The 15274-nt window shown below is 40.5% G+C and overlaps 1 protein-coding gene and 1 long non-coding RNA gene across 2 annotated transcripts in view; one reads left to right on the top strand and one right to left on the bottom strand.

Moving 5' to 3' along the window:
• Nucleotides 1–9393, top strand: part of nhsb (Nance-Horan syndrome b (congenital cataracts and dental anomalies)) — a 45935-nt gene extending 36542 nt beyond the window's left edge. The window contains exons 2-13 of the mRNA XM_053421618.1: nucleotides 1904–2056; nucleotides 2147–2286; nucleotides 2651–2698; nucleotides 2900–2944; nucleotides 3037–3081; nucleotides 3387–3449; nucleotides 3651–3843; nucleotides 4344–4475; nucleotides 4638–4790; nucleotides 5162–8362; nucleotides 8547–8667; nucleotides 8760–9393. Of these exons, the coding sequence (XP_053277593.1) occupies nucleotides 1904–2056; nucleotides 2147–2286; nucleotides 2651–2698; nucleotides 2900–2944; nucleotides 3037–3081; nucleotides 3387–3449; nucleotides 3651–3843; nucleotides 4344–4475; nucleotides 4638–4790; nucleotides 5162–8362; nucleotides 8547–8667; nucleotides 8760–9393 (4928 nt within the window). The remainder of the gene's footprint in view (nucleotides 1–1903; nucleotides 2057–2146; nucleotides 2287–2650; nucleotides 2699–2899; nucleotides 2945–3036; nucleotides 3082–3386; nucleotides 3450–3650; nucleotides 3844–4343; nucleotides 4476–4637; nucleotides 4791–5161; nucleotides 8363–8546; nucleotides 8668–8759) is intronic.
• LOC128438877 (uncharacterized) lies at nucleotides 406–14207 on the bottom strand. The gene is made up of 3 exons (XR_008338394.1): nucleotides 13963–14207; nucleotides 3622–3828; nucleotides 406–1914 (listed from the first exon to the last, which is right to left on the bottom strand). It is a non-coding gene; the product is annotated as an uncharacterized LOC128438877 (long non-coding RNA).
• Nucleotides 14208–15274: the final 1067 nt, after the last annotated feature.

The raw sequence follows: 15274 nt of genomic DNA on the forward strand, positions 1-15274 counted from the left end.
GATATTTGTACATGACTTAAAACATCTGAAAGGAATCTTAAAATGATCAAGTTGAATTTTGATGATAAAACAACAGCAAGAGAACGAGACAAACACAAACCAGGAAGAGACTGAAGAGAGATGAGGGAAACAAGTGGGCTGACAGGGAGTAAAGCCACAGCAACAAATCCACTAACTGTGTCACAACAACTAGGTCAGCATCTTCCACAGACCCTTCTCAAAGAATCACCTTTGTTCCAATATTCTATCCTTCTTTTTTACTTTAATGAAAGAAAATACAACTCACATCCAGGAATAATAAAGCAGCAGCGGATACTTTTATTTGCAGATTTTGCAGATGTGCCAGTTTAATGATGAGACAACCACAAAAGCACAGACAATCTAAATAAAATGCCATCATGATGAAAAAAACCTGAATCTGAAATGTATCTCAGTTAATCCTCAAATTGATGGTACTGTTTATCTTTGACTAATTCAAACAGTTCCAATCCGCCAAGTGAGTTTGTGTAGCTGCAGATTTTAATGGTTGTATTTTACAGTTGTTATCATCTTCTCTTACCATCTCTGCTAAAGAGACAAGATGCTAAATGAATGTAACTTCCTGTGTGCAGCAGCCTGTAGAGCAGAACGCTGTGTGAAGTTTGGGCTGAACGCGCTGCTCCCATGTGCTCCTCTAACCTTGATGTTTAAATACACTGAATGCTGTTGATGCGAGCTTGCTGATTTAATTGCACACAAATGCATGAGCGAGGAAAAGGTTGCCTGGTTACTGACGTACAGTGCGGCTTTCAAGGACACTGTTGCGTTTCGAATACCAAGTTAAAAGAGGAGAAATAGGATTCACAATAAAAGATAAAGAGGCTCTGAAGGCAGATGAAAGATGGATAATCACAGTCTTCTCCCTTATAACTGATTGTTCTAACCTTTGGAAATGAAAGTTAAGAATGCTCAGCTGTAACATCGTTAATAAAAGTAGAGTCTCTTGTTTTCCGATACGGCAATTTTGCCGCAATAATGTCTCCAGACACGGAGGAACCGTGAGAAATTTACAGTGGTCTGCTGGTGTGTGCACACTTGCTTGGGGGAGGTGGGCTTAACTGCCATCTGCTGGTGGTCCAGGGCATAGTTTTACTGTACAGCTCAGACAGACTGAACACTGTGATATTGTTTACATGAATGTTTCAAAATATATTTATTCTTTTCAACTTATAATAATATATTGTGTTTTTCAAATGGTGCCAGGGTTTAATGCTTGTCCTCTGCCTGTTGGTGGTAAACTGTCAAACTTAGCCTGGATCTCAGATATTTGCTTTCTTCTCTGTAATGCTGGTGAAACGGACACCCAGAGTTTGCATCTTTAAATAACAACAATATCTTGCCGTATTTTTTTCATGACCACCAAATCGATATTTTATTTTGTAGTGTAAACAAGGATGTTTAGGACCTTTTAGATAATCACACAAACGAGTAGAATCAGTAAAGCGCATAACTCCAGCAAGGCCAAACTCAAATTCAATCAAGCTGGACCAAATTTCACACACTATCCGTTCTCCAAATCAGCCCGACTGTCAAAAAGGATCCGTTAATTATTCTCTTGAGAAATCCTAGAATATGTCCCAAAAATAAATTTTAAAGTAAAATAATTAGATAATCCTGTTAACAGCCAAAAATACAAACAGCATGGAAAACATTACATCCTTTGCATAAGTAAAAAAAAAGTTGTCAATGTTGACAATACAGAACCATACTTAAGATTTTAAATTAAAATAGGTCATAGCCTTAAATACATACACATTATAATAAACAACTTTATATTTCTGCAGACCGGTTGTTATATCTTTTATTTCAGAGTAATCAGAGACATTCCCTTTAACGTGTTCTTTCCTCTCCTCTCGTATTTCAGCGGTGTCGAACCTGGACATAGAAAGCAAGCTGTCAGTGCACTATCAGGCTCCATGGCACCAACAACACAACGTGTTTCATCCCTGCACCCGACCGCCATGTCTGGAGGAGCTGCACAGAAATGCTCATCTCAGCCTCAGAGCCCTGAACCGAGGTGAGAGGCTCTTCCAGTCTGCATAGTCGCACTTTGCCATGTTCACAATCCGCGGTATTGGGAGTTTTTTGCGGTTTCTCTCTTTTACAGACGAACAACAGCACGAACAACGGTCCACAAGTCGGGAAAGAAACAGGGTGACCATCTCTATCTCAGTGGCGCCCCCTATGCCCACTTTCCCCTCACCACACAGCATTCGCCGGCAGCAGAGAAGTCGGCTGGCGCGAGCGGTAAGGACGTTGCACCTTGAACAAGTGGGGCAAATACCCAGTGTTTTCATTAAATGGCTCAAACCATATTATGTGAATGTGTCTTATTAAGCAATTAACTCTCAATAAATTATCTGCTGGATGTGACTTACATGCAAAGGCTTCTTGAAACATAAATCTCAATCTAAGTCATCCTTTAATCCATTTACTACTGAACAACTGGGAACTGGCATCTTGAGAGTTATTGGACAGTGACCCATAAAAATAAGGTCAAATTTGGAACAATATGAGAGAAAAACATGTATTATTTTCTACATATTTTATTTGTATTTACTGTGTGTAACAATAAACTGACACAATATCTCATTCTGGTGTTGCCGTGCAGCAAGAGAGAGCAGAGAGGGAGCGAGAGTTAGACTATCAACCCAGGAAGGTAAATCTGAAATCTGTCCATGTCTTGTTTGTCTAAAATGTAGGTCCCTTCTGTCCGATTTGTGTAATACCCGCTTGTGTGTACAGTTACTGTTGTGTGTCTGAGGTTTCATGTGAGGTTTTCATGTGACATAAGATGAACAGTATCCATTATAGGTCTGTTCTCACACCAAACCCTGACTTCTTTTTTAATCTCTTGAAGGAGAGGACTGTGAGAGAAACAGAGATCCAGACCATCCAGAGAAAAGTAAGAACATTCAGTGACTAAAAATTATTTCTAATAAAATGTATCTGTGTTGTACTCAGAGCAATAATTGATTGTATGTGCTGCTGCCACAGGAGAGGACAGGGAGAGAAGCAAATGTTCAGACGATCCAAAGAAAGGTAAGAAATATGCTTAAATGGCAATTATTTGAACTTCCTTTAAATTAACTATTAAGAGACGGTATCAATAATGACAAGATTTTAAAGAAAAGAGTATAAATGTATGTACAAAAAAATTGTTTTAAATTTAATTGGAAATTTGAGATTGAGACTGATCTAATAAACTTTAGATTGTCTGTTTCATCCATCACCTTTTGACTTTCATTTATTATTTTTGTTTGAAATGATGTACTCTCCTGGATTATTTAAATGTCATCTCATCTGTTATTTTGTTTTTCTTTTGTTGTATTTTTTTATGTTCATAGTTTGCATGCTTTTACTCACTTCAGCCTATTGAAAGTTGCATCTTCATCCCATGGAATAGAAAGGTATTGAGCATTTGTTTTTAGTTGTTTTGACTTTCTGTTCACTCTTGTTGAAGTCATTCTTGTTTTGTCATCACGTATCTACCAGTGTTAGAGACATTTTAAAGATAGTGGCTATTTATTGTTTCACATCATGCAAGCTAACTTTTATATGAAAAATGTAATCAGTACCCACCATGTAATGTTGCTGCCGGCTTCGTCCAGGCTACCTCGATGGGGGAAGACGAAGGTTGTGAGGTCTTGGGAGGGCACAGAGCCAAGTCCTCAGCCCCCAACGCTTCCGCAACCCAAAATAAGCAGACGAGCTGGTCCAAGGAAAACCACCCACCTTCAGATCTGAAGATATCTGCCGATTCTCACTCCATCTCCTCCTGCATTATCCCTATCAACGTCACAGGTAAGATACAGACGAGACAAATTAGGAATGAGCTAGGATAGCCATGGTTGAAACCAAAACCTATTACACTATTAAGCAGCTGTGCAAATAAGTGACCTTGGAGGAATTGTGGTCAAATATGGCATTATATTGTAATAGCCAGGAATCCTAGCCCTTTTTAGACATTACTTGTGGTGCAACTCCGGAGAACTAAGTCCGAGCTTTATAAGCAATTTTACTTTTCACACATGCACGACGGAGTGGGAGATTCTTTGCTCAGACGTGTGTTCACAACAGCAACAAATCCTGAGCAGGATTCAGGGAAATTCCTCAAACTCTGGAGGCTCAACTGAATTCACATACATCTCCTCTGGAGTTCACAGCTCTAGTGACTACACCATGTTTGAATGAGAAACAAAATGATAACATTCTAAAATACAACCTCAATAGTAAACATTATTAACTGCTTCTGTGCTTATAGTCTATATACTGTTTATAGATTATGGTCTCTGTTATTGCAGGCGTTGGGTTTGACAGGGAAGCCAGTGCTCGTTGCTCTCTAGTACATTCCCAGTCGGTTCTTCAGAGGAGGAGGAAGCTAAGGAGGAGGAAGACCATCACGGGGATACCCAAAAGAGTGCACCAGGACATGGGTATGTTATAGAGAATGCCTGCTCACTGATAGAAAATTAGGACTACTTTGTTGTGTGGGTCTTTATTTTGTAACTTTTCATCATATTTATCCTCATCCTCTAAAGCAAAGGTTTGCACATGATATTACAGACACGCAACATGCTTTGTCTCTTTGCATTCAGACTCAGATGAATCACCCGTAGCAAGAGAGCGCACAGTGATCGTCCATGCCAACCCGCACCAACTCTCTCTCTATGAGGAAGATCTCTCAATCAGTGGTCGGCTCCATCACACTCGTGACTCTGGCTGCCAGACAGATGATTGCCTTATAGCATGTACGTTTCTGAGAATGAACAAGTATATTAGGTTCATTATTGCAGTTTCTTTTAGTCTCTCAGGCTCCCATATTTGCTCTATAAAGGACGAGAGTTCGCTTAATTCCCTAAATGACTATTTGTTTGACTTAATAGTTATTGCTACAATTATTGGTGGTTTAATGTTTGGTTCGGGATCAGAAACGGGACAACCATCGAAAAGGCTACCAATATTATCAGATTTCTGTATTTTCATCCTCAAACAAGATTCATCAAACTGGAATTCAAATCATTTATTTATAGTAACCTAGTATAGTCCATATGGTCAACATCCACCTGAGTTAAAAATCGCCCCCTCTGTTCCCCCTCTCTGTTCTGTCTTTTCATTTCAGGTTCAGCTGCTCCCTCCAGACGACGCATTAGAGCGCAACGTGGCCATCAGGGAATCCCTGCCTCTCTCTCTCATTCGACAGGCAACATTTCGTCTCTGGGTGACCAGTCAGATTCCACATACACCTGCTCTTCCAGCCACGGTGGACGCTTGCGCTCTCGCAGCCTTCCACGAGAGGGCGGACGTCTAATGGACAGTGATGATGACGACGATGATGACGATGATGACGACGATGACAATTATGATGATGACGATGAAGATGAGGAGCTGTCACCATATGAAGCTGAGGACTTTATTCCATCTGGCCCTAGTCCAAGAATGAAGATGATGATGATGAAGGATGAGGAAGAGAGCACAGATGACCAGGCTGCCCCTGAGCCACTGCAACTTGGAAGCCTAAAAAGGTTACAGCGATCTGGGGATAGAGACCGAGGGGGTGGAGGAGGAAGCCCAGAACATAGCTGGATGGAGAGGGGCCGTTCTCGCTTACCCCGCAAAGCTGACATGGGAAGCTGTGAGATCTCATCAAGTTCAGATACGTTCAGCAGTCCTATTCACTCTGTGTCTACAACAGGAGTTCTAGGAAGCCATGTGGACCATAAAGAGGACCACCAGTCATCAAGTGGGAACTGGAGTGGTTCCAGCTCCACCTGCCCATCGCAGACATCTGAAACCATACCCCCACCCTCTTCTCCACCACTGACAGGCTCTTCCCATTGTGACTCAGAGCTATCACTCAACACTGTGCCCATTGCCATTGATGAGGGATTTTCCCTGGATGCCTCATACCACTCTGACCTCAGACCCCAAGGCCAGGGCCACAGGTCAAGCTCATTTACATCCTCAGCCACAGACCAGCTAGATGACGCAGGGGTGAGTACAGCAAGTGAGGGGGAGTGGACATACCCTCAAGACCAAGACCAGACTGATCAAGACCAAGACTCTGATCAGATCCAAAGCCTGAGACAGAGTCATGGGTTAGCTCAGGAGTACAGCTCCAAACAAGGTTTGGAAAACCAAACCTGTTTTAGTGACAATACCCCCAACAATGAAAAGGGGCCTGGCTCTCTTTACGCATCAGAGACAAACAGTTTCTACTCCTCATCAGTGCACTTTGGGGAGTGTAATCAGAGTTACAGAGGTTACCTGTATAACTATGCAGACCAGGGACCTGACTGCACTCAATCCAACACTGTGGCAGCAGCACTATCCCATGGAGTTTACCTCCAATCCTCAACTGACCTAAGACCAGGCACTATGACCCTGGGCAGAAGCTATCGTCCACTGAAGAAACCTAAAGTCAAACCTCCACCACCCAAACGGACTTCTTCGCTGAAGGAAAGCAGCAGTAGTGTTGATGTTGGAACGGACACACAGGCAGATCAAGATCAACCAAAGACAGTTAGAGAACAAGAGCTCACCTTGTCTTCCACAGATATGAAGCTGGAACTGGAGCTAGAGCTTGGAGGTGCTCCAGAGCCCTTACAGACATCTTGTCTAGTAGCAGAGCCTTTAGGAACATGGGGAATGGGACTGGGTGAAACTGTCGACATAGTAGAACCGATGTCCTTCAGCTCGGCCGATACACACTCGTTTAAGAATGAAGGTGCTGTGCAATCTGACTATGCAGATCTGTGGCTTCACAACACTGAGCTGAAGTCCAACAATGGTGAGTACACGTCTATGTCCAACTCAAGCACAGCCACAGGAACTACTGTGATGGACTGTATCAAGTCACCAGACAGCTCTTCCTCCTCCACAGAATCCCAAAGCCAGGCCACTGCCCAGGTGTCACAGACCAGGCCAACTAGTCCCCCTCTCCCACCTGGAGACTACAAACTTGGGTCCCCTGAGAAGCTGGCAGGCCTGGCCTCGCCATCAAGTGGCTATTCCAGCCAATCGGAGACTCCAACCTCAACCTTACCCTCATCTTCAACAGCATTTTTCCCAGGACCTCTATCTCCCTCCATGGGCAAAAGGAAGCCTAAAGTGCCAGAGAGAAAGTCTTCTCTTTCTTCTCTGCAGCATTTCCCCAGAGATGGAGTTTCCATTTCATCTGGCTATAAGAGAGACCCAGACTTTCCGCCTCCACCTTCTCAACTTGATCTCAATATTCTTCATGGTGGCTATGTCAGACACACACTATCCCACCGGACACACCACATGCACACGCTCCACCACAGCAAACACAGAGTCTCAAATGTGTTAGCCACTGGAACAAAGTTTCTGGTCCCTGAGACATCGAATACCAACCCACCACCACATTTGAACTCAACTCCAACAATTACAAATTCCCATCTAATGGTGATAACTCCATCTGCTCTTCGTTCAGTGCAGCTCCATCCTATTAGTCGATCCACAGATAGTGTTACCACTGCAGTCCAGGAAACAACAAGTGGAATGGAGACTTCTACGAGACCCAAATATCCTCCTAGTTGTTCTACCCTGGCTCCACCAACTATCAACCCGAGGCCACTCCCGCCTCGCAGACCACCACCCAGACCCCCATGTCATGACCACATCTCCTCCCCTGAACATTCACAACCACCTCCCCCTGGCCGCCACCCTGATGGGCCACCATCCTATGAAAGCCTGCTACTCAGACAGGACCGCTATGGATCTGGAACCTTCTGGGCTATGTCGGCGTTCAGAACCAGGATGGACCCGTTATCAGATATGTCTGAAGACAGCTCGCCTTTGCATCGGCCAGTGCCACGTGCTCCCCACCCTTCGCCTGTGGATCTACACACACACATCCACTCGCACACAGAGTTCAGAGGGCTCACACATTCAACTCATGCCCACTCTGAGTTTAGGGTTTTGGGGGAACGCTCATTCTCCCAGGATGATGATGATGATGACGATGAAGAGGAGGAAGAGGAAGAGCCGGTGAAAGACCTACCGAGGGCTGCATGTTCCAGAGGAGGTATGCGAACGGATCATCCTCCACCCCCAGCATACGAGTTTGCTGGATTATGCCACTCAGACTCAGGGCCCTGGGCTAGTCCATTCAAAGTGCCTGGTACCACAATGGGGACATCGCATCCTTACCTAATCAGCGATGCAAGGAGAAGAGGACTCGTAGAGAGAGAAGAAGAAGATGAAGTGAGATCCGGTGCTACCAGAAGTGCCCATCAGCAGCATTCACAGGAGAATAAAGACGACTCCACAACTCCTGACACAGAGGATTACTTCAGTAAAGGTAAGCTTTCACACAAAATTTCAGAGGTAAAACTTTTTTGTAAAACTGATATAAAGAAAAAAAGAGTCACAAAATCTCTTTTAATTACTAATGGAGATCTTAGTGTAAATTATATTTGACTGATTGTATAATAAATGAGATCAGACAACCAGATGACATGTGATAGGGATTTTATGTGCTGCAGATTCCACGCCCAGTGATAATTCGCTCTCCCCTCTGACGGATGACTCCAAAGTGGACGATGAACTTCTCGCCTCACCCAACAAGACCCGTACAACAGAGGATCTGTTTGCCATGATACACAGGTGTTGTAAATTTGACTGTTTTTGTGTGATATTGTCTATCCCTGTATCTACTGGTCCACTGTCTTCATCTGTGCCTTGATTTCTTCATTCAGATCCAAAAGAAAGGTCCTGGGCCGTAAAGATTCAGGAGATTTAAACGTGAAGTCTCGTCTTTGCCCTCCAGCGACAGTGACCCCTTGCAGTGTCACCACCGTCATTATCCCGCCAGCACCTCCTCTGATCATCCCAGCCAATTTAGCCACTGCTGCTGGGTCACAACGAGCCCCAGTGCCAATCTACCGCAGCGCCAAGAAATCCACCACATCCAACGAGGAGTTTAAACTCCTGTTGCTGAAGAAAGGTAGCAGGTCGGATTCCAGCTACCGCATGTCAGCGACAGAGATTCTTAAGAGCCCCATCACTCCTAAAATGCCAGGGGAGTCCCTTCAAGAGGGAGCCTTCAGACAGTACGAGGAGCCAACCTCCGCATTCCAAGAGACCCCCATTTCTAGCATGGACCCAATCCAGATACCAGGTCTTTTTCCCAGGGCCAACGCTGAGAGTTTCACCCTCAAAACCCTGCCTATGTCAGCTGCATCTCGACAGGGACGTTCTCGGATCCCCCCTGTAGCCAACAGCAGTCGCTACAGTACACGCAGCCGCCTCTACACCGCCCCGATGCAAGCCATTTCTGAAGGGGAGACAGAGAATTCAGATGGAAGCCCCCATGATGACAGATCATCCTAAAAACCAACCAGTGAGAGATGTCTTGATGATGTTCTTACTTTAAAACGGACCCTTGCACTGTTCTAATCTTGGAAAAGCATCTCATGAAGGGCCAACAGTGTAATTCTTGTGACACACGAAATCTGGTAAAAGTTTTGTTTTTTCTTTTTTCAAGTTTTGGATCCACTATTCTATTTAAGGGTGTCAGAGTGCTGTGAGATACTGAACCAGCTTTGATGATATATCTAAATACTGTATTATCAAAACAATAGCTCCCTCATAGTTAAAAAAAAAGAAAAGATTGAAGACCTATTTTGATTGACTTGTCTTTAAAATAAAAGGAGTCCTAAATGTTTGGTAAATAATGACAAAAGACATTTTGTGGAATACGGACAACGTGCGTGTGCATGAACTAGCACATGCAACATCCACTGATATTTCTACTTCTCGTGTTTTGAATGGTGTGAGTGCGTGTGTGTCCCTGAGGAACTGCTTTCTTATTAACATTTTAAAATCTTCTGAAGTTTAATATTCTTTGAACTTTTGGTGCCCAAAGCATCGGCCCGGAGTCTATGACTCAATATTCCTGCCAACAAGCAAAGGTTGTTCCGTTGTGGAAGTTACTAACAACATCTCAACACAGCATCAAACGTATCTATTGTATTTCCATCTCGCAGACCTGGCATTGAGAGTATATCACACAGAGCCAATCATATATTTCTTCGCATAAATTATATCCAAAAAGATAACATGATGCATGTATTTTTATAAAATTGCGCCTCCTGACATGGTGAAAGAGTTTCGCCATGTTGCATGACCCTATATGGAAACATCCCCAGGATCCCGGTTTCAACATTTTTGTGGTTCCTTTGTATTATAAGAATTATCAATCTTTCACTGTGAAAGGTTTCAGTGACATTTGTACCCCATTTCCAGTGATCTAAATTGATTTGTCTTTGACATGAGTTTCAAACAAGAAGGAGCAAGGGCTTGCAACTAGATGGAGCCCACTGCTCTACGATACTGGCTAATTTTGGACAATCGCACAGTGGCCTTTCTCTACTAGAGGTTGTTGTAAGCAGGGCGTTTATAAGTCTCTGCACGTATACAAGGACCCTCGCCATGTTCCATCAGAATTCAATCATAGACTTGTTTAAACCCAACCTTGAAATCTAGTATGTTTAGACGGATTTCAGCTTTTCCAGCTGCTGGCAAGTTTTGCTGTGCTCACTTAAAGTGGCAAAGGTGCATTTCAAAGCAGTTTTAATCTGAATATTGAGTGGAGATGGTGAAAATGCTTTAGAAGGTCCTCAATCGGTTTTACTAGAGGTTGATTTGGAAAAGATTCCAAGAACCAACCTTGCTTTTGCACTTCATGATTCTTCAAGAATATTCCTTGAAAAAAAATATATCTTATAATGAAAAATTGCATATGTATATTTGTACTGAATATTAAAAGTCATATCTATATAAAACAACAAGCAGAAATTTTATAGGGAATGAACCTGAGTGTAGCAAAGAAGAACAGGTTTTATTGACATTACACGTGAATCTTAACAATATACACTGTTCTCCTCTCCTTGTTGCCTCTCCTTCATTTGCACTGACCCAGTAGCATTAGACAGGTGAAAGCTCAACCCAGTGGCTGGGGTACGCCATTGTCTTACCCTTGTCTAAATTTACTACGAAATCTGAAAGAGTGGAGACAAGAGGAGTATAGGACTATATTCAACCGATATTTAAAAAAGGCAGTGATGCATATATTGCATTGCTGCTTCCTTATCTGCCCAACACAGGGATTAGAGTATGCTGTCAAATTAAGTGTGTTACCGAAGCAAGCTATCATCAGTGGAAAATTTGAACTCTCACCTGCCTACCACAGCAAACACAACACATATACTTCTTAAATTCAGAGACCGTACTTCAATAGAAACCATTCACTGTATTCTGTGAATACCTCAGCAAGCATATTACTGTTTTATTGTAAATTATATAGATAGACAGATAGACAGATAGACAGACAGATAGGTAGATAGAGAGATAGATAGATAGATAGGTAGATAGATAGATAGATAGACAGATGATAACAATACAACTGTTTGATACTCAGAGAATCTGAATTGCAGAACTGACACTGTGTAAGATGGAGAGAGTACAAAGCTGTGAACTGATTATGAGAATTTTACATTCGTCATACCCATATTGCTGAAACTCACTTGTTCCTACTCATTGTTTTATTTGTTGTGTTTTCTATCGCATGCAATAAGTCAAGAAAATAAAGAAGAAAAGAAAAGGATACCACCATATCATTATTTTTATCTGAGGGATGTCTCCATACCACAAGAAAAGATTTTGTATTTTTCATTCAAATGTCAAGTTCAATAGTGTGTTCTATAGATGTACAAACTGTCTGGCTAATTCTGTTCTGTATAGTTGTGATCACAAACAGGGGTTTATCTTGTACTGTATATCTACTCACTGGACAATCATACGTATAAATGACTGTAAAGAAAATGATATTGAATTTGTCGGGGGGGAGAGAATCTGAACACTTTTGGTGCTGGGTCCTATTGCTGGAGCTGTGGGAGTTTGGGAGTGAGAGAAATATTTTCAAAGAGAAACCTGCTGATTGAATTTAAAGTGCATATCTGAACAAGTCCGCTTTGGGGACAAAAAATATATAAGAATGAAGAAAAAAAAACTTTGATCTGATCAGAAAGTCATTGTATTTACTTTTGACTCATAACAGAATTTTTGGATTCCCACAAAACATTATTACTGAACAATTAAAATAAATATGTAGAGTTGATACAGTTGATATATATGAAAAATGCAATGTCACTCTGTGAAATGTCATTGAAAAAGCTTAAAAACAGAAATACTCCTAGTATTGGAGGATTTTCTTTGGATGTGATTTTTCCGTACTGTACCGGTGCTAGCAGCGATGCTAAAGAGGTACTTCAAGACCGTTTCCTTTAGCTGTAAAAGCAGTGGATAAATGATTGACTGACAATTTGATTAGAAAGACAAACTGTGGTTGCCATGCAAACTCTTAGTGCTCATTTAGCTCAGTCCTCAGAAGCCTGGGAATATAAAAGATAAGAATCTATGACCTTAGATAGATATAGGTTCTTCTTTCCCCAACTGTTTTCAAATGTCTGCACACAGTTTTGCCCTAAAGGGAAAGTGAGACAAAAGCCACTTGATATTTTTCTTCAAGGGTGTACAGTATGGAATACCACGAACTTTAGAATAAGTGACAGAGAGCAGGACAAATTCTGATAGTGCAGACAAAGTGTAACTATTTAAAAGAAGCTCCATGTTTAAAACTAGCTAGGACTTAAAGAGATTTGAATCACTTTTGTATTTTTGTATAAACCTGTAAATACGTTTTTAAAGAAAAAAATCTTGCAAATTCTTTCTTTTGTAAAATAAACCAATAAAAAAAGAATAAAAAGAAAACAGTTTTTTTTTTTTTTTTTCAAAGTTTACATGATTATTTCCAAGCCTTTGTATATTTTGGAGCTGTGCAACACTTTCAGTCTTGTATTTATTTTTGGGGGGTTACAACATTGTGAGAATTCCATTATTCTATATCTAATTCATTTTAACAGCTCATCAGGCTGCTTAGTAACTGTGCATAGAAAAAAAGCCAATAAATGTGATTGCATTGAAAAACTTTTGTGTGACACTTCATTTCCTCCATGTCAGAAACAAGTGCATCGACAAGATGTTTCCACTAGGTGGCAGTGTTCTATCCTTAGTAGTTTTACTCTGGACTTCAGTTTTTCACCTTGAATTGTGACTAAACGCTACTATATAAATATCTGAATTTTACTGATAAAAAAAACTAGATTGAACCTTCATCTGACATTTCGTATATTATTTAAAAATGTACTATTCAATATGTGGCTTTATTCTGCCAGCATCTTCTGTTACACACGCATCTCGCAAACGTTCATCTACTCGACTACACACTTGAGTATTATGGTAATTTACCCGAGAAGGTGCAGTTCCAACCACTGCAGTCACTATGTGTGTGTACACATTATATATAATATATAACTTTTATTTGTATAGCACTTTAGTCAAAATGGTTACAAAGTGCTTTAAAAATATCCACAAACATATTTAAAACCACACACACGAACAGTAATAAAGCTAATTCTGTTTCATTTTATAAAACAACAGTCACTAAACTTCACTGCAGATAATCCAGGTAGGATGAACAAAATGGATTTAGCTCCATAGACTAAAAAGCTCAGCACACCAACAATAGAAAGTGATTTTAGAAATTGAGGAGGAGTCACTAGTGACAAAGAATCATTCTACAGTTGATCAGGAGCATTAACACAGGTGAGGGAAACAGACGACTCCAAACAAGGAATAAACTAATTAACCAACAAATGTATATGCTTGAAATCTTTAAAACTCCCAGTATCATAACATCTAATATGATTGAAATGCTTGAATATAAAGTAAAAGATGTGAAATTGGCAGTAAATGAACGTGTGTTGATTGAACAGTGAATAATAAACTCTAAGTGCATCGTTGAGTTGTGGTTGTTTTAAGACACATCGTGAATCTTACCTCAGTTTCCTCCACGTCTCTCTATCGTGTTGATATTGACTTCCTGTTGTTTTTACAGCAGCTGTCCGGTCCAGCTCGCACCTTCATCCTCATCTTCATCCTCATCTTCATCGTCATCGTCATCTTCATCTTCATCCTCATCTCGTGTTGTAGGTCTGATTATTGGATCCCGCCAACATCTGTGTTTTACCCGCGTAACTTCATAGGAAGGGAAGAAGAAAATGATTCACCTGCAAACCAACACCTCCACGTGCCCCCGCAAAACTATCTCGACTGTCACATCAACGAATAACATTAGTTCCTATTGTGGAAAGAAAACGTTATCAATAAACAGCTTTACAATAAAATGAGCTCGAACTAATGACATAAGGACAATATAGTGATGTAAAGTGATGAAGTACATTAATTCAGGTACGTTGCTTGAGTAAAGTTTTCGGCCAATCATACTTTACTCGAGTATTTACCTTTTATTCGTTACTTTTTAGTCCACTACATTTATTTATTTAACAGTGGAGTTATCGTTTACATTCATGTTTATAATTATAGATTCAAAAAATGGAGTATGATTTATTTTATTTTATATGTTCCACAACCGTTCAATAAATCAAACAATTACTAATTTATTTCTCTGGACTATTATTTATTAATGTATTTTCACATTATTATTTATTTTGTATTCTCCATGTAACTTAACATTTTTATTTTCAATGCTTTAATGCTTTGGTGTTGCTTTGACTGGCTTTTTCTAAAATATTTCAGGCTCTAATTACTGTACATATCGTTTATTTCACTGTTATTTTCTAGATGCAGATTTATAATACAAAAAATAATTAACAAGAACATGAGAAATTATTACTTAAGAGGAATAGAAATAATCCATCAATATTTAAAGTAACTAAAGTTACCCCCAGATTTATCAGCTGCAACTTTAAATAGTAGAATTTCTACTATTTAATTGTAGTATTCTGATATAGTATATTTCTACTGTAGAAATATACTATATCAGAATAATACAATTATAATGCGTATTATTCTGAAATGGGAAGCTATCCTGAATGCATTAGACACAAGTCACAGTGGTATTTGTTAATATATACGTTTTAAATCTCACCTACAGATTCACAAGGCTTTGGTCCACAAAGTCACATTATCTATTTCTGCTATTTTCATTTCTGAGAGTAAAAGGATTTGTTGAAGCAGTAACTTCATTTGAGCTGGCCTGTATTAAATAAATGTCCACAGTGTCACTGAGGAGAGCTGCTGCCGTTTCCTTAAAGCTACACATCATATAATCATTTAACATTGTTTATCA

The sequence above is a fragment of the Pleuronectes platessa genome, chromosome 1, assembly GCF_947347685.1.
Source record: "Pleuronectes platessa chromosome 1, fPlePla1.1, whole genome shotgun sequence".
Taxonomy (NCBI): domain Eukaryota; kingdom Metazoa; phylum Chordata; class Actinopteri; order Pleuronectiformes; family Pleuronectidae; genus Pleuronectes; species Pleuronectes platessa.